Source organism: Zonotrichia leucophrys, chromosome 1A (genome assembly GCF_028769735.1).
Source record: "Zonotrichia leucophrys gambelii isolate GWCS_2022_RI chromosome 1A, RI_Zleu_2.0, whole genome shotgun sequence".
In the NCBI taxonomy this organism is placed as follows: Eukaryota; Metazoa; Chordata; class Aves; order Passeriformes; family Passerellidae; genus Zonotrichia; species Zonotrichia leucophrys.
The window spans coordinates 14,976,171-14,995,245 of NC_088170.1; the positions used below are offsets into that span (position 1 = coordinate 14,976,171).

General features: G+C 41.1%; 1 protein-coding gene across 7 annotated transcripts in view; it reads right to left on the minus strand.

The window, feature by feature from the left end:
* Positions 1 to 19,075, minus strand: part of ITPR2 (inositol 1,4,5-trisphosphate receptor type 2) — a 244,366-nt gene that overhangs the window by 144,347 nt on the left and 80,944 nt on the right. For all 7 annotated transcript variants that reach the window (XM_064701183.1, XM_064701180.1, XM_064701196.1 and 4 more), the window contains 5 exons: positions 7,554 to 7,747; positions 5,123 to 5,255; positions 4,135 to 4,192; positions 2,488 to 2,653; positions 401 to 574 (listed from right to left, as the gene is read on the minus strand). In XM_064701183.1, coding sequence (XP_064557253.1) covers positions 401 to 574; positions 2,488 to 2,653; positions 4,135 to 4,192; positions 5,123 to 5,255; positions 7,554 to 7,747 — 725 coding nt within the window. The remainder of the gene's footprint in view (positions 1 to 400; positions 575 to 2,487; positions 2,654 to 4,134; positions 4,193 to 5,122; positions 5,256 to 7,553; positions 7,748 to 19,075) is intronic.

A 19,075-nucleotide genomic window follows, 5' to 3' on the forward strand; every position in this document is an offset into this window, starting at 1 on the left:
GTGGAATTACTTGTAATGTTTGCAAACATGGGTTTGACTGTGCTCCTTTCCCTTGATTGCAGGACACTGTCTACTCCTCTTTTCTTCCAGCAAGTCAACCCAACTGCCAGCACACAATTCCCAGATTATTTTCAGGGTGCTGCTGCACACTGTGGCTTGCACCCAGAAAGGAAGGCAGCTCTGTGACCTAAGAGTACAGTTCCTGAAAGCATCAGGAGAGAATATTGAATACATTGATAAAAGAAGTGTTATTTCCTTTTCTGTCAGTTCCTAAAGCTCAGCCAGAAGACTTCACATTCTCACTTTGCCACTTTGCTTAACCAGACCATGATTTTGCAGTTGTTCATGAAACTACCTATCAGTATTGAAACACTTCTGACAGCAAAGGCTTTAAACCCACCTCCATTGGCTCTTCTCCCCCCTTGGTTTGACTGTCGCCCACCTCTCCACTCTCATAATTGCTGCTCTTCTCAACCCACAATTCAGATTTTTCTACAGTTAGACGGAGCTGGTCAAGATCAGCCTTGATTTGCTTGTAGTTATCCACATCTTGATTGGACACCAGCAACTGAACCTGGAAATGGAGAAAATTGTGAAGCTCTTACAGCAGCAGCACCAGCACTTATGGCTGGGTAATTTGCTTGACAGTTCCCATTCTAAGCCTCTTTCCAGGTGCCTTGTGCAACCTTCCCTGTGCAATTCAAACATGGCACATGCAGGCTTTTAGCCTCCATTTATCAAAAACCTTTAGCAGAGCCAGAGGCTGTAGTTGCTAAAAACAGGATAGTTAAAACACTCACAACATCCTCTCACTTTCTTGAATACACTGCAAAACATTTCCAGTACAGGCAGATTTACAGGCTCTTGGGTTCTGTGCAGAGTGAGCTCTGATGCACTGATCATGATCCTCATGGCATTATAAAATACAGTTACACACTATTAAAGCAATAGTTAGAAATACCTACTGTATTTTAGGACTGTACTTCAGAAGGAAAAAAAAAAGGATGGTATGAGAAGGGATCAGGGCATCCAAAGAAAAGTCAGAATGGCCAGCAATTTTAATGATCTCCTACACCACCATAATCAAATATCGAAAAATAACAGACTTTCACACTGTTAGGCCAGCTTAGAAAAACTTCTCTGAATATAGCTGACAAACTGACTTTCAGGTTCATGGAATTTCTCACCATCTGAGTGGTTGCCACTTATTAAGATTAATCTCATTTTTCCTTTTCCTGTACTGCTCAAATTATCTGGGTTTTTCACTGTTAAGTGTAGTTTATGATTTAGTATGACCTATGCATTTTCTTTCTTTGTAATGCTCTCTGTTCTCCCAAGATTATTAATGAAGATAATATGCCAAAAAACTATCAGCAATCTTTACAGCAAATTAATAAAGACACTTAAGAAATCAAACTCATGTAAAAGATTAGGGTCACTGACAACACTGATGTTGTTTTTAAAACCACATTACATCCAGGCAAATATTCACTATTTTGTAAAATAAAGTTTTTGTCATAATAATCTCTCTTGGCTTGGCAAAACCTTGCTATTTTACAGAATTTATGAATGCTGCTCAATTGCAGGCATTCTTATTCCACGTGCTCGACAGTCTTTTTTGTTTATTTCTCCATTAGCCTTTTCCATCCTTCACAAAAACACATTAAGCAACTCAGTCCTTGCTTACCTGGGAATAACAGCTATTTATGCAACTAACCAGCACAGCCTAGCTTTAAATACCTGGTGGGAGGCCATTATGCTGCACAACAAAAACATTAAACAAAAGCTTTTCAGGTCTTAATCATTCATCTGTTTGCACAGGAGAGGAACCTCCCTACCTTACATAACCGTGAGACAACACGCTCCCCAGCTCCTGCAATAAGCATCAGATGTTCTTATCAACATATGTTATAAAGGGTTATGTAACAGAGGCATCTCTGTCCTGCAGCCCCATGACATCAGATCTCCCTGTCCTAATCCACGGACACATGGAGCCTGCACATGCACTGCTACCAGAGGGACAGAATAAAAGCTGAAAACAGGCTTGGCTCTGTCCCTGCCTCCCTGCTACTTGGGCATAGCTGCATCAGGCAGGGGAGCCCCGTGCAGAGACACCTGAATTGGAATTAGAAGCACCAGGTGAATAACAAAACAACAATGCCCAAATTAAGTGGCCCTGAAGACAAAGAAGTCTCGCTGCTGGCACGGGGACACCGCCTGCCAAACATGAGGCACTGGCTCTGTCCCTGAGGGATCCCTGTGAGAGGCTCACCACGGACCTACACTCTCCCTAATGGATGCGGTGCCAGAAATAACAATTTCTGGGGGGCACAGAACTATAACATACACCAGCACATATGGCCAAAGAAGTCTGCTGATACTTGACGACCTCTGAGGAAATAACACTGTCGTGCAACAAACAGCAATTTAAGTAGCAGAACAGCCTTTGGGAAGGCTTCCCTGGGCTAACACTCAGCCCATCCACACCTGTTTGAATGCTTGCAGAACTTCTGCTCTCTGGCTGAAGTGCTTGAAGAGCAGGTGCAGAGCCCCGGAGAGCAACGGGGGGTAGTCGTGCATGATCAGGTGAATGAGGACCCGTAAAAAAGTTCTGCCCCCCTCATCATCAAGCTGAACTGCATTCTTCTCCTTTCTGCAACAGAAATGGGGAGAAAGGACCAAATAAAGTAAAGTAAATAAGAAAAAATAAAAGCTTTTGAGACAAATATACCTCTATACACAATCTTCACTCGACAGAGCTCTTAAAATCAAATTAAATATGCTGCAGGAAGGAAATTAGAAATATGACTTTAACATATTTTACAAGGACTTCTCTCCTACAGTTATTGCAGCAGTCTTATAGCATAATGGACACCATGGTATGAAAAGTGTCAAACATTGTGATTAAAATCTATATTGTAAAAGCATTCATTTATGTCATGGATAAGTTGAGCCAGGTTCATCCCCATTCCAAATTAAATGAAGTAAACTGCATTTACTCAGAGATTAATTTGACCCTTTCCTTTTCACTCCTTCCCTTTTCAGCTGCTATTAAAATTTCATTTAAGAAAAAATAAGATCAAAAATAGCAAGAATTGCCAAAAGCATCATATTTCTGGAATCATATTCATAATGTGGAACGGCAGAAAGCAGATTTACACTTAACATATCAAAGCAGAAATAATGTTTCCAAGAAACCATTCGGTCTCTCTGTTCATTTTAAAGATGCAGATGCCAAGGGCTGTGTGTTGTTTTACATTATGGGAGTTCAGGAGAGGCCTGGAGGCATTGCTTGTACTGGTAAAGATTGAGAATGCATAAGGGACTGAGAGAGGAAAGATCACAGTGCCCACATTGCAGATCCTTCTCCTTAGCTCCAAGAAAACCTTTAAAGTCTACGGCCTTGTCTAAATGGAATTAATTTTTACTGGTATAATTATAATTATATCCGTAAAATTAAACCAATATAGTGATAATGGTAATAACTCTCCAGTGTGACTGTTTTCCATGGATTACTTCTTTCTGTTCAAAACTCTGCAAGCATAAATTGTGATCTACAGGCCTCTGGTGGACCAGGAGATCATGGCAAGTGGTCCACTCCTGATCTGAGGAGGCACAGGAGAGATTACTGTTGGCACAATGTCCCCAAGGACTTTGAACACCAAGTGCAATGAGAACAGGTCATGCAATCTAGGAGAATTCCTAAGGGCCAACAGCAAGCTGCTGATCCAGGAAATTTGGGGCTGTAGCCATAAGACACACCAGAAAAAGAGTGGCTTTTCAGCACCCACGTGAGGCATTATAAGATAAATAGAAAATTAGTGTGGTTCAGCCCAATACACCTGTACACCATTCCCCTGCTGCCTTTGGAAACACAACAAAAACTTTCTACCAACTCTCTTACAACTAAGAGGGTGCTCATAGCCAATCCCACAGCCATCTAGGCCAGCTGAGCTGTTTCCTTGATTGAAATCCAGGTGTTTCCTGGCACATTTCTGTTCATGTATGGCTTATGCAATTAACAAGCAGGCAAGGGAAGAGAAAGCACAGAATACACAGAGATTGGCCATGAGAAATACTGACATGAACAAAAAGATATATAAATATATATAGAGGTAAAACTTCAGAATATACCTGCCAGCAAACATGGTTTCAGCCTGAGCTGCAATTTCATCTATGTCAGGAACAATTGCTGGGAAAAAAATCAGAAGAAAAAATTGAAGAAAAAAAAAGAAAGAAAAGAAAAAAATAAAGAAAGCCAATTATCATCATTTAATCTGCACAGCAAAATGGAATTCTGTTCCTCTTTAAAGCAGATGGTATCAAGTAAAGGTCTAACTAGTCATTCCCCAATTACGCCAAATTTGCTTTCTGCAAGAGTAGCAGAGAACAAACAAGGGTATGGGGCAGAGGTAAATTGTGTATTACTGTTCCTGAGGAAGAGGAATTGTTGTGATGAACCAAAGCCACAGGGTGCTAGGAGCTGTACTAGCCACCAGCAGTGACCCACAAATGATGGTGACAGTCAAACTTCTACATTTTTTCTTACATTTTCTTCTTTTTCCTAGAACCAACCCCAGCAAAGCATATACATGAACTTTAAAATATTTACCATAAACCCAGTTATTTGCCACACCATCATTTTGCTTTAGAATGGCTTTAATATAACTATTACTTAAGACTTCAGCACCCCTGTATTATACATATGCCCACTTCCAACTAGACCAATTCTCCCCTACTTGCAGGTATTCACACAAACCTTCAGAGCACTTGTGTGTGCATGGGAAGGCTCCCTGGAAAGCCAAATGATTCCTGTACCATGTTCACCTCACTTAAACCTGTCCTCATCCATCCCCAAACACTATCCACTTACCACCATGCAGTATTTTGGGAAGAGCAGAGATAAAAGAACAAAATATCACAGTAGGGAAAAAGGAATCACTTTTGTTGGAGGAGGAGGACAGATCAGTAAAAAAAAAAATTGTGGAATTCCTTAATTTTTTTTACTTTTTGCAAGTTTTTCAACTTGCAGTAGCCTGTGTCTTTCTGCTGCAGTTGAGCTCGGTGTTTGCAGCTGCCCACCCAGAATTACTTTGCATTGAAAGAAAATAGCAAGGTTTACCTGAGGCAGTCCCTGGTGTGTCAGGTGGGGATGATGTAGAGCAGTCAACATTTTCAGTGTTTTCCCCAAACTCTCTCTTATAGATAGACAGCATGTAGGATATTCTGTAGTCCAGTCTAACACTGAGAATAAACTATAACAAAAAACAAAAAAAGTGAAGCAAATTAATTTAAGTTTACTATGAAAAACCAGTCCAATACATTCACTAGTTTTCTGTGATTCCTTTATTTCCCCTGCCCATCCTGAGACATGTTGAACTCTGCCCTATGGATTGCCTGAGTACCACTGGGTGTGTGCAGGGGCTCCAACACGCTGCCTTGTCCTCACTGCCTGCGAGCCAGATCAGAACCTCCAAACCCACACTGACATCAATTATTTCATATTTCAGCTGGACTTCCAATGCCCACAGACTGGAACAGAGAGCAAGCACAACAGGCTCAAGGCTCACCCTCTCAGATACCTGAAAAATACCCTTTTGTTCCTCAGCTGTGAAACTGGAAACTCATACAGGAAAAATCCTAATTCAGACCTGGAAGTGGTGTTTTTAGATTGGAATAGTAAGGAAAATAACTAGGCTGGAAGCATTACTATCAAATTAAGGGCTTATGCACATGGATGCTTCTTACCCACAGGAAATGCAAGCATGTAATCAAACACCTTTAAGATTATTTAACATATTTTCCAATTAGTGGGGATGAAAGACATATGCTGAGTTTCCAAGGCTGAAGTGACAGGTGATTTGAAAGGTGAGTTAGCAAATGGTGGCAAACTGATTCTTTGATCTACAGCTAAAGCAAATATTCTTCCCAGAGCCACTGTAATAGGATTTCTCTATTTTGGTTCCATTATTAAGTTGCCTCAGAATTATACAGGCAAGATTTTTAAAAATAAAAATTTCCCAAGTCCATGCATAGTCAACTAAGTCTATCAGACCATCTGCTTAATTCTGGCTGAGGGCAGAATAGAAATCATAAGTTAAACAGTCTTTACTTAAAGCAACAGGAAGATACGTTGAGAATTAAATTACTATAAACTGAAATATTTCTGAGAATAGAATAGCTTTAATCACCATTGTACTTGCTTTGCATGTTAGTACAATAAATCTAAAATATTCTTACTTGCCATTGAGGCTAATAACACAGTAATGAAAGGTAACATGATTGAAATTAATCCCTCCTCATTGCATTTTAAATGAAACTGAATTATTTTGTATTTCTTGTGGGCTATGATCATATATATGCACATTTACTGGGATTCACCCAGCATATGACAACTCACTTATCTGAAGCAATTTGACTATGTGACCTAATCCTTTACTACCAAACCACAGATTAAGTAAGAAATTAGGATTAAGTACTCTTCAATCCTGAGTGGTCTTGCAATGAATGTGCTGTCAAAAAGGAAAGGATGAGACAACACGTGATTTCCTCAGGGAATGCACAGGACAAGGTCCTAGAATCATTCTCCTAGGCATCAACCAGTAAAGCAGGACAGCATGGAGAGAAACTCAGTCATACAAACAAGGAAAATGGAAAGCAATACACATCATTTGTGTTATTTAGGTCATATAATTTTGTAACACTCTGTCTTTCACTGTAAGTTTTAAAGTAAAGGAGGCCTAGAATCAAAGAATGCAGTATTGAGTATATTCTAACAATTGATAGCCTTTCAGATGACAAGTAATTAGAGTCATCTAAATAATTTATGAGCAGTCAGAACAAATGGAATCCTTCAAAAGTGACATTGATACCAACAAATCCAGAGAATTTATAGAAAACACTGAAACATTCCTTCAGGGCCCAAGCGCTGCAGAAAGCAGGATTCAGTACACAGAGCAAGCGTGTGCCACTTCACTTATTAACAGCACCAAGTGAAAACTGCATCTCAGGAGGCAGGCTGGGGTCACCCAGATTGTCACATCAGCTGGGAGAAAATCACAGCAGCCCACAGACTGTTCTCAGCCCAACAGCAGAAATCTGAAATGCATTAATTGCACCAAAAGTGTGCAGCCTCCCCCAACTTCAGCGGGGCCAGGGCCAATTCTGCCCTTTATCCAACTACTGCAACAGAGGGGTCAAATGCTTAAATCAAGCAACCACCCCAGGGTTAAGTGTGTGAAAGAAACTGGGAACAGACACACTGTGTTCAGGAAACACTAGTGAGGCAGATTGGAGGACAAGTTGTCTTTGCACAGTTACAGTGAGAAAGTTTCTGCAGCATCCTGTTCCTTCAAAAGTGAAGCTGGTACAACAGGGTGAGGACCACAACTCTGCAATTGTTCCCACAGAGGACTATCCTTCCTCATGTCAAGGAGGCATTTCCACAATGAGCAGCCCAGTGAATAGTGAGAATGTGGGAAACAGAACTGGCCACTGTATGAGTAAAGAAGTGTGAAATGACTGCTGTGCAATACACCATCCCTCGTTATTACCTGCAAAATCTCAATGATTTTCAATTTGGTGTCCATTACAATCACATCTTCATTGTCTGCAGTGCTGGCTTGCTTGCTTGGGTGAATGCTTGGCTGTATGTCAGGAGTACTGAGGGGAAACACAGACCCTCTGCTCAGCACCATTTGGGTCATCATCTCTCCTACCCCATGGATGGTCCTCATGACGTTGTTCCCTGTGCATTAAACAAAAACAGACACATTTCCAAGGACTAAAGCACATTTACAATGCTATATATCACACATACCTCCATGCTGTCAAACCCCTTTCCAGTCTCAAAAGGCATTTTGAAAAAGAAGCCCTCAGCTCCTGAGCTCATTCAAATTACACAAGTTGGCAAAAATTTTCTATGCTGATTTTCCAAGATATCATTTCTTACAGGTCAACAGATGGTAAATATGGCAAAATATTTCCAGAGTTCTGTTAACATGTTCTGTTAACACAGTTCTGTTAAATGATAAAAAGTAGAACTAAAGAAATCTCACCCATTCCTTTGCCTGAAGGTGTATTATCCACATCCAAAACAATTTCTTAAAGAGGTTTAACTTGTTTTTAAGAATATTTGCAAACTGAGTGTTGCATATCCAGTATTATAGAAAATCCCTAGGCAAGCAATTCCAATACCTGACTATGCTTATCATTAGAAAACTTTTATTGGTATTTTATTAATACCATCTATTGCTGCAATTTGGAGACACATGGGAAAGTTTTAGATGTCACATTGAAGGAGAGTAAAGAGATGAGGCTGTGCCACTCTGATCAATCTCTTTGTGTGGTTCAAATGACAGGGCACAACCCAAACCCAACTGATACAACCAGCCAACCATCCCTCTTCAAAAAAAAAGTCTCAGGAGAATGCCAGGCTTGAAGGCTGTCCTGAAGGTTAAGCTGGTATCTGTAATCATAGTGCCTTTTGTAAGTTATTCATGAGGGAAAAAAATATTTTACGTTTATGTGGTAAAACCTTTATCCAGGTTGCAATGGTACACTGCAAAATCTACGAAGAAATATCATCTGTTCCCACAGGTTATACTGGTCTTTATCGTGAATTTTGATGGGAAAAGCATCTCAGTGAATCAGTGGCTTCCTTGCAAAGGCGGGACAAGAGAAAGTGTGAGAATATCGTGCTACCTACCTACATGAATCAGTTTCTTTTCTTGCAAAACACAGGTAGGAAGGAATAGAGGAAAGAAAACGAATGACAGCAACTCCTCACAGGAAGAATGCCAGGACGCAGGCTACACTAAAGAAAAGACTGAAGGAAATGTAGCTTTGCTGAGAGAAGCCTGAATAGTTCTTGTCTGTCCTTTAGTACACTTTAATCACCATGCCACGGCCAAGCTTTACTCACACTGAAGAAACCCTCTTCCCAGATAGCCTGCTGTAAAAGTCAAGGCTGGATTTTATTTTGTTGGCAAAATCCTCCTCTTATTCCCTTCTTTCTTCAATCCATATACAACTACAATGTGTATGGAAAGAGAATTACTTTAGCCCTGACTTTAAAAGGGAAAACACAAAGAAGGTGCTTTTTCAAAGTGAATGAGGCAGATTTGTGTCAGGTTTGAGGTCCCATTCAGCATCTTGTTTGGTGTGCAATGACTCTGAATCAGTCTTTTAAAAATAATACTTCAAGTCTCTACAAAAGAGGCAGGGGAAATGTACTTCTAATTTTGCATGCTGCTAGGGGAAAAAACCTAGAAGTCAAACTACAGGCTGGATCCTCACATTAGGCAGGCACAGAAAGTTCTAACTGCTTACACAGACGTAAAGCAAATAAATCCATTACAAATAGTCTCCATGACATAAAATGAAAATGGTGTGTTTTCCTTTCAAATCAAATAAAACAGTGTGGGAATAACATGGGATGGATATCTCTCTCCCACTCCCCAACTCCTTTCTCCCAATGTGCTGAACAAGTATTTGTATTGACCACCACCCAGTGCACCTGTGCTAAGCCACAGGAAGGACCTTCAACCATAAAGTACCTTCAGTTAAACCAACATTTTGTGTCTTCTTCATCTTCAAACCATTAAATAAATGAAATCCATTTCATTCTGTCCTTAATGTTGACAGATAGGCCCACAACAAGACCTGTATCTTGGGCAGCTGCATCATGGCCTGCAACACCCTTGGCATACACCTTAATTAAGAAATAATCATCTCTCAAAACTGAGATTGGGAATCCCAATCAAATTTTGATTTTAATTGATTCAAAATCCCTTTTGGTCAGTTGGGCAGAGGGAAATATAAACAGAGGGCATTTGGAAAGCTCAGGAATTCTTTAAAAACAAACTTCAGTCAATGGGGTTAATGATAAGGAAACCACTCCTTAGGTCTAAGACAAGTCCAGAAGATATTCTTCTCAAAAACAAGACACAACTGCAGTTTGTCAAAAATAAGGAAGAAAAATTCCACTTCATCTTGAAAAGTTCCTGCTCACCCTTCAAGACTGAAGTCTACTGTGTGTAAAGCTAATGAAAAAGTTAGTGTTTTTTGGACATCAGATAACATCTTGGGTGGACCTCAGCTTCTGGAGAAAGAAAGCTAGGATTTTGCCCAGACCATATCTTGCTTATTTCTCAGCTATTACTGGGGTGCTGCACAGGCATGGCAGGGAATGGGATTCAACTCCTTTAGTGAAAAAGGACTTAGTCACTGTCTCTGCATTTCAGGACGACCTCCATAAATGAGCAGATCACTTTTTCCACCTCTGGGAAGGACAGTGAGAAGACTGCAATAGCAAAGACTCTGAGGCACTCAGCTAATGTGATACTGGAGCCCAGAAAAGCATCTAGGAAATAAAAACAAATGAGATGACTGCTGTCCTTTCCTGTTACCCACAGAACACCAGTGCTCAAACGTGGCACAAACCAGTGAGAGGCAGCTATGAAGCTGCTTCCCAATGGCATCAGTAACAGGGATAAACCCTCTGTCCACAGCATTCCTTCACTATTGACCTTAATGCAAGTGATCTCAAAAGACAGAGGTGGGAAAGTGAAGGAGGATTAAGGTGGTATTTATTATGCCTGCCATTTCAAACAGCATTTCATTAATGCATAGGAAAGGACTTTAGTAAGAGAAAAGTCTACTTAATCCAGTTCAGTATTTACAACTGAAATGGGTAGTGATTCAATACTGCATTATTTCTGTCAATAACAGCAGGGAGACAAGGTGTCATCTTGGAAAACTTTTTAACCAACTGCCTGATGCTGACTATAATTTTCAGTTAATTCAGAGCAGGTTGAAGAGAACAGTCCCAGAGTTAAAATGCTGCTGCAACTGGAGCACTTCAGCATTTCTTTTCAGGAAAGGTATCATAACAACTATGTTTTGCAGGGTGCTGATGAAATGCAACCCTCTCCAAGGAGCAGACAGCAGTCAAGCAGCACATTCATGGATGGCAGTGAAGCAGCTGATGTGTCTCAACTGAGAGGAGCTGCTCTGCTTTGTGAAAGAAGCCAGGGAGATTTCCCATGTACATAAGGAGTGGGGAGCAGCTTCTCTTCCAAAAGATCCCCCAGTAATCATCACTGGTGATACTCAGTGTTGCCTGGGCCATGTTAAGCATGGATTAAATCTGTCAGTCACAAGCACGAGGGGCCAGCAGCAGTTTGCTTGAAGGTGGTTATCCCAGCAGGGAAGGGTGTGCTTCCCTGAGGGAAGGCATGCAGGAAGGTTACTGCAGCTTAAAAAGGGACTGGCTCTCTGTCAGCTAAGCCTGCAACAATGCAAGACAAAATACATTGGCTCAATAAAAGAGATTTAAGTTCTTAGTACATGTGCACACAATGACTAAAATAAGGGAGCTCTGATCTTAGTCACATCTCCAAAGTGCTTCCTGAATACCAATGACCAAGGAAAAATTAACTTCCTGCCTCAGCTAGTTAACTGAGATAAATCAGGAGAGGGAGCAAGTAGATGTGAACCCTGATTACTCTTATGTGCACTTTGCTAGAGATAAGTGAAGAGAAGCTGAGCTGTGCCTCCATATGGTACTGCCACCCTTAACCTGCTGACCTCATCTCTGGCTGTTTTCTTTGGGGTCAAGGTACTAACATTTATATATGGCTGTGAAGCGTGGCAGGGAGAGAACAGTCCTTGCACTGCTGTGAGGTGCTAATGTGTGCAACCAACCACTTCTCTCAGCAGCAAACTGCGGCACAAGCGCTCAGAGCCGTGACTGACCAACAGAGGAAAAGAACACAAGAAAATCTCCTCGAATCTTTTTCCAATTTTCCCTTCTTCTCTGCTCCCCCCTCTGCCAAACAAGTCAGATGCCAAAAGCCTTCCATAAGCAGTGGACCCATTAGAAATATCTCCTATTTAATGTACAGTCTCAACAAGATTAGTCGATGGAAGAGTGAATTCACTATGCACAAGTGGTAATTTAAAGGAGCTGCAGATTGACTGACACTGAAGGAAGAGGAAAGAAGAGAATGCTTGTCATGTTTTGAATAGACAACTGTGCATCTCCTTTTCATTACTTTTTATTACAGTGATCACAACTTCCTAATGAGTATCAGTTTCTGTCACAAAACTGTAGCACATAATCTCATACAATTTGGCACGATTGACAACACAGCGGCCTCTCTGAGAAGAAAGGCTTTTCAGAGGAGTCAATTATGGGAAAAAAATAACAACCACCCAAGTAATCGAAACAGTGGATAATTTGACACTTCATTTTCTACATAAACATATTTTCTTGATAAGTCATTTACTGGTTGCAAAAATTCTAAAAGCAGAATATAAAAGTGAACAACAATCTGCTATGCAATACTGTATGGATGATAAGTGACAAAATACCATATTCAGTAAGACAAACAACTGCTGAAGGCAGCTGGCAATTCGTGCCTTTTCTTCCAATTGTTCCCAGCCCATTGCTAGGGAGCATCCTCAGTATGCTCTCCAGGATCCACAGAATTTTGGATATTTCACATACAGTGCAGAGAGCTGTGCAGAACCTGAGGGTGAGCAGTCAGTGGAAGCCTCAAAGGCTGGCAGATCCCTTTAGAGCCAGAGTCCTCTGAGTCCCCAGAGTCCTCTGCTCCACAGAAATCTCCAAGATGCCAGGGAGCCAACATGCAGCCTTGTTTATTTAAAAATTACCTATAGGCACCTGATCTGGTCCCTAGCTGCCATGGGGGGAAGGAGCCTGCTCTTACTATCATGGCTGTTCAGTCTTCCTCAGAAGAAAGAAAAATGAAATGTGGATTCCTAGGACTCAGTTTTGAAAACTGCTCAGCTATTTCTAGCTTGAACAGTTTCCCACAGTGCTCATCTCCCTACACAGAAATTTTTAAAGTTCCCATTTTTTCAAAAGGATTTTAATATCCAGCAGCTTTCATTAGGGATGGGACCAGTTGGATGCTCAATGCTCCTGGAAACTAAGTACCTTAAAGGGAGCTGCCACATGGAATCATAGACTGGTTTGGGTTGGAAGGGACCTTAAAGACCACCCAGTTCCAACTCTTTGCCGTGGGCAGGGACACCTGCCACCAGGTTTCTCAGAGCCCCATCCAGCTTTGCCTTGGAAAATTCCAGGGATCCATGGGCAGCAGCCACAGTTTCTCTGGGCAACCTGTGCCAGGGCCTCATCACTCTCACAGGGAACAATTTCTTCCTAATTGTCGGATTCTTGGCTGTTTAGATAGCCTGGAAAGGCCCGGGGTGGCCTTGGGGCAGCCCGCGCTTCAAGGACGAGAAGAGGCTTCAGATCTTTTCTCGGTCTCGGTGTTTATTAATTGCTTATCTAAAAGATTTTCTCTCGGCCCGACAGAGGTCTGCTCAGCAGCCAGCCATGAGCACACTCCCCTGCCCTCCGGCGGTCACCTATCTTTATACTCAAAGTTACGTATACAATATTTATCATTTTTCCCCAATACCTTTTACCCTTATTAACCAGTGCATTTCTAGTAATAACCAATCCTAAAGTGCCACAATCACCACAGAAGATGGAGGAGAAGAAGAAGAAGAAGAAGGACAGGACACGCCCCAATTCCTCCATCTTACTTCTCTAAACCCTCCTGTACAGAAATTCTAAACCCTGTGTTTCACTCTCTAATTAACTTATCCCTTCACCATTCACCCCGGTGAAATCCTCCTATCCTCATACAAGTGTCGTCTCCTGTGTAGGATCAAAGTCCAGCCACCAGACACTTCTGGCAACATTCCAGGACTCCCGAACCCCCCAAGGGTGGTCTCAGTGACTCGGCACCTCAGTCCTGAGGTGCTGAGATCCCACACCTAATATCCCATCTAAAATTCCTCTCTATCAGTGTGAAGCCATTCTCCTTGTCCTGTCTCTTCATGCCCTTGGAGTAAATAGTCTCTCTCCATCTTCCTGTAGGTTCCCTTCAGGTACTGAAAGGTCTGATCAGATCTTCAGTTAGAGACGTGTTAAAGACCAGAAAAGACAAATGCATCCACTACCCCAACAACCTTCATTAACCAGTCCATAAAAATCAAATATATTATTCACTCTTGCTTACAGAAGAAAGAGGAGGGAGGAAGAAGAAATCAAAGGCTTTACAAAAATATGACAATTCTCACGTCGTCTATGCAGTTATTAAGTTATAGCAACAACTCTTTGATGTCATCAAACCTTAACATGCTTTTGATTAGGACACTGACACTTCAGCCAAAACCAGCACACAGGACCTTGTCTCAACCCATGTGGCAGTGCAGGTGCGTTCAACCAGGTTTTGAGACAGTATTCACAACAGCAAAACTCCAAATATCCTTGGCTTTGGGGATTTCAGTGAGATTTACACTATTGCTCCATCAAAAGCTTCCCAAAGAAAGCTTTTGTGCCATCTTAAAGCACACAACACCTCCAGTCCTCGGGGATCCTCCATGAGGGAACCACGTGTGCAGCAATGTCTAAATACCAAGGGCAAGATTAAGAATCCAATGGCAGCTTTAGCTCTACATTTCTTTGCTGATTTGGCTACATTGCTTCATGCAGTTTAATTTTTCTGCATGAAAAGTTACAGCCATTTTAAGGACATATAATAACAACACTTCACTACCTAAAGGAACACATTTTATTTCAAACTCTTTAGAGCTGTATATTATTTGCCAGAAGCATTAAAGCCTTACAGCTCTACTTGTGAAAGAGGTATTAATTTTTACAGGTTTTCTACAGAATTTGTTCATAAAGACTTCAGAACCTACCATAAACAGGCCAAGAATCACACTTTATGTCTTCATTAAACCATTTTTCATTGCTCAATAACTAGCTGACCTCAGGTAAGGCTTACAGAAAACCTAATGCCTGGCATTAAGGACACATGGTGAAGCATCACTTCCATATTTTGTAGTCCTCACAAGTAATGAGGCAAAACAAAGGAAAAAACTTACAATGTGCCATGGATGTACATTTGCTCCCCAGCCCCTGAGTGAATCTGGCCACTCCAGCCTCCATCACAACACAGCCACAAACCTTCCCTTTTTTATATACAAACTCTCAGCTGCCCAGCCATGGTGAAACTCCATCAAACTTCACCTCCTCCTGACATTCTGCAGATTCTGGGCTTTTTTCCTATCCCCAAAACCACTGAGCTGTGTCAAGCATGGCTTTCATGCCATAGACATTAGTCCAAGGAAATAAATACATACATCAGCATGCTGGCCTTGAGGGTAAAAAGCACCATGGGAATCAAGCCTCCTAGCTGAGTTACATCTGTAAGACAGATATTGATTCCTAGAAGAGCAATGGTCTCTGGAATCCCATTAATGCACGCATCTTATAATGAGGGAAAAGTAAGGAGGGAAGAGAAATGGTTCATGCCACAGAATTAAGCTCTCAGTCTGACCTCCCCTTTGGTCTGGCAGTACTCTGCACTGAACAGCAGTTTCTTCTCTGTAGCTAACTGTGACTAACACAGTTAACTCTCCTTTTTCCTCTTATAACCTTTCTTTTCTTGTAAACTGCTGGTATAAATTATTGCTCCAGCCTGCCAGGCAGCCACTGCCTCATTAGCCCTGCTAATCAAAGTATGCCTCAAAGAGGATACTGCAAATTGTTAACTAGACAAAAGTGCAGGTAACAGATGCAGGGCTGAGAAACAGTAGAGTAATTTTGAATAGTCTTGGATGAAATCTGGTCCTTGGACACAGAGGACCCATAGGGACCACAGAAAAGGCAGGTGCAGCCTTGTTGTCAACCCTCTGGTGCTTCCAGACACTGTGTACCTCCACTTGCAGCCAAAAGGGCTGGAAGAAAATGTGACCTAACTGGAGCTGGAGCTGAGGCTCCTGGGCTGTGTATCAGTAACAGAAGTCTGGACAAGAGTCCCCTGACACACAGATCACAAGCATTCCTCTGCAGAGAGAGGCAGCAGATCTCACCAGCACTGAAGATGTTACAGGGCTTGCAAGGGTTGCAGGTGAAGAGAGGAGACGAGAATGTTGACCTCATGTTCAGAAGGCTTGATTTATTATTTTATGATATACATTACATTATTACTATGCTAATAGGAATAGAAGGAAAGTTCCCAGAAGCTAGCTAAGCTAAGAATAGAAAAGGAATGAATAACAAAGGTCTGTGTCCAGGCAGAAAGCAAGAACAGCTCTGCCGTGAACGGTCAGTAAATTCAAACACCCACAGGAGACCAATCACGGATCCACCTGTTGCATTCCACAGCAGCAGATAACCATTGATTACATTTTGTTGCTGAGGCCACAGCTTCTCAGAAGGGGGGAAAAATCCTAAAGAAAGGATTTTTCACAAAATATGTCTGTGACAGAAGACTCCAGGAGAAGGCGAGGCCCCCCTGTCCTGCCCCCTGGCAGGATGGAATCTTGTGCCCTTCCAGCTGCAGGAGGAACACACCACCAAGATACTGACCCAAGCACAACATGAAGCTGGGATATCTGACCAACAGTTTGAACAAGTAAAAAGAGCCATCTCCTTAGGCAGTTGTGAGCAACACATTTAACATGAGAATCACAGAGGTGGGAGCAATTTAGGCTTATTACAGGCAGTTTTTAAAATTTATTTTTTCAAAAAGACTGAGCAAAGTCAACCAAAAGACTCCCACTGATATCAGTGGACAGTGGCTCAGGAAAATTGTAGAGCTCCTGAGGGACAATACACTCTGCAGATAACCCAAATTTGTACCACTGAGGGCTTTTCCAGCTGGTGCCCAGGACTGTGAACTGCATCCCAAGACATATGCAGCTCAAATTCAGGGCATTTTTTTCACATGTATTTCCTGGCATGTCATTATTCTCATTCCCAAACAACAGTAACTAAACAGCACTGAGCTGCATGGCAAATGTGTGGCTTACCTGCTGCTACTACCATGTTGCTTCCTCCTTCAGACCTGACATATGCTGTAGTTGCATGGTTTGACTAAAATCAGCTATTTGAAAGAGCAAATAGCACCTAGAGAAAGATGTGCATTTTAATTCACAGAGAATAAATTAGCAGTATTGGACAAGACAGATTGGCTTCTTACTCTGGAATGATACAGCAGGGTGCACTTACTAGGAGAGCAATGACTTTACCTTTTAATTAAAACTGCAAGAGATTATAATGTTCTTGAAAGGTGCCAAAATGACAGCAGTACTAAATGAAATCCTCATTTTCTCCTTAAAAAAAATATATCTCTTTAGGATAGAGGTAGTATATTTTGTACACCCCATATATTTTTTTTATCTAAAAGGGAAAAAAAAAAGAAACAGAAAACAGCTTCAAATATGCACAAAAATAATTCCAAGTTAAGACACACTGACTGAAACAAAAAAAGAAGATGGTTGCAAGATTTCAAGTCAGTTCATTTTTAGGGTGCAATCTAGATAAGAACCATTTCCAAAAATATACATCTTTACTTTTTACAGGATCTTGTCTCATAAATGTTTCTTAGCCAGCTTTCTTCAATCTGTCTTCATCAAATAAGGTCACCCATGAAACTACATGTACATTAAATTTAATTCTGGTTCAAGTAACTGACAGTGGCATTAAAACTAAGTTTTTTAAAGGAAGTAACAAACATTTACAATAATGTAAGGATCAACAGGACAAGGGAGAATGGCTTCACAGCGACAAGAGTAAGTTTAGGTTGGATATCCAGAAGAAATTGTGCCTTGTGAGGGTGCTGGGGTGCCCAGAGCAGCTGTGGCTGCCCCTGGATCGCTGGCAGTGTCCAAGGCCAGGTTGGATGGGGCTCTGAGCAAGCTGGGATAGTGGAATGTGGATAGTAGAGTTTAAATGAGATGATCATCAAGGTTCCTTCCAACTCAAGCCATGCTATGATTCTGTGACTTTCGAATCTTTGCCAAACCAAGACAGAGAAACCCAAGAAAACATCAAGGACTACCTCAGCCACCAAGGTGGCTCCAAATTTAAGCAAAGGAGGGAAAAGGACTTCTAAATGTAAAAGGTTAATTAAGTCTTCATGTAACTTCCACTAAGCCTAAAAATACATTCCATTTTGCAGATTTGCCTCAACAGTTCAACACTTGTCATATATAATTCCTCACTTAACAAGTAGTTTTACTGAAGTAAGTGGGTGTACTTAAGAAATAAATATTAAACAGGGAAGAAGACTCAAGTCTGCTGGTTGAAAATTTGGTTCTTTCAGTTCTGAGGTGCACACATCCAGGAAAGCCTTCCACAGCCAAGACTCACTACATCCTCCTACCCATCATTAATATATTTCCCAAAATCCTGACTACAGTTTTCACAATGTGGACTGGTCAAACCAGTCAGGAATCCAGCTCACCAGTTCCCAACAACTTCACATTACCAGAATCAGATGCTGGAAACTTTTGTTGCTACTGACATAGAAAAAGTAAATGGAAAGACAGCATAACCTACCTGTCCCCAAATTTATTCAGCACTGATTTCCCATAGAAATCAATACATTTTAAGAAAACTAAAATACAAAACCTATCATGTAAAATACATAGATCCTGACCAAAATTCTCAGCTTCTACAGAGATGCCATCTTCCATCTACTACAACTGTAGAGTAGAAATTACATGACTTATCCCCTTTTCAAATCATTTTGGGCAAACCCCTTTTCATGTAATTTTTCTTAGAATCTGAAAATAACTGTGATTCTGAATTGGCATAACTATTGACAAAGTCTTGTTGTTAAATATAGATTTACTATCAATCTATGCAAATTTACACTTAAATAGTGATGAAAATTAAAATATACAGAACCTAAGCTGGTATTCAGTAGCACTTTTTCTACAAAAGATTTACAGGATCATGCCCCTAATGCCTGATAAAACTTACACATATTTGTTTATACCAATAAACTGTCAGTCTCAGACATCATGACTGGCTTTCAGTGTTTGTCAAAACTGGAGTTATGAGCTACACTTCAAAGCCCTAAGCTCAAGGAATGAAATACATGTTCTTACTGAATTAAAGCTTATGCCTAGACATTTGCGATCCGTGACTGGAAGCTTTAAAAAAAACCACTCAGCCAATAAACAAACATAAAAACCCAAATAAAGCCCCACAACTTCTATAAACTCCAAAATTTAA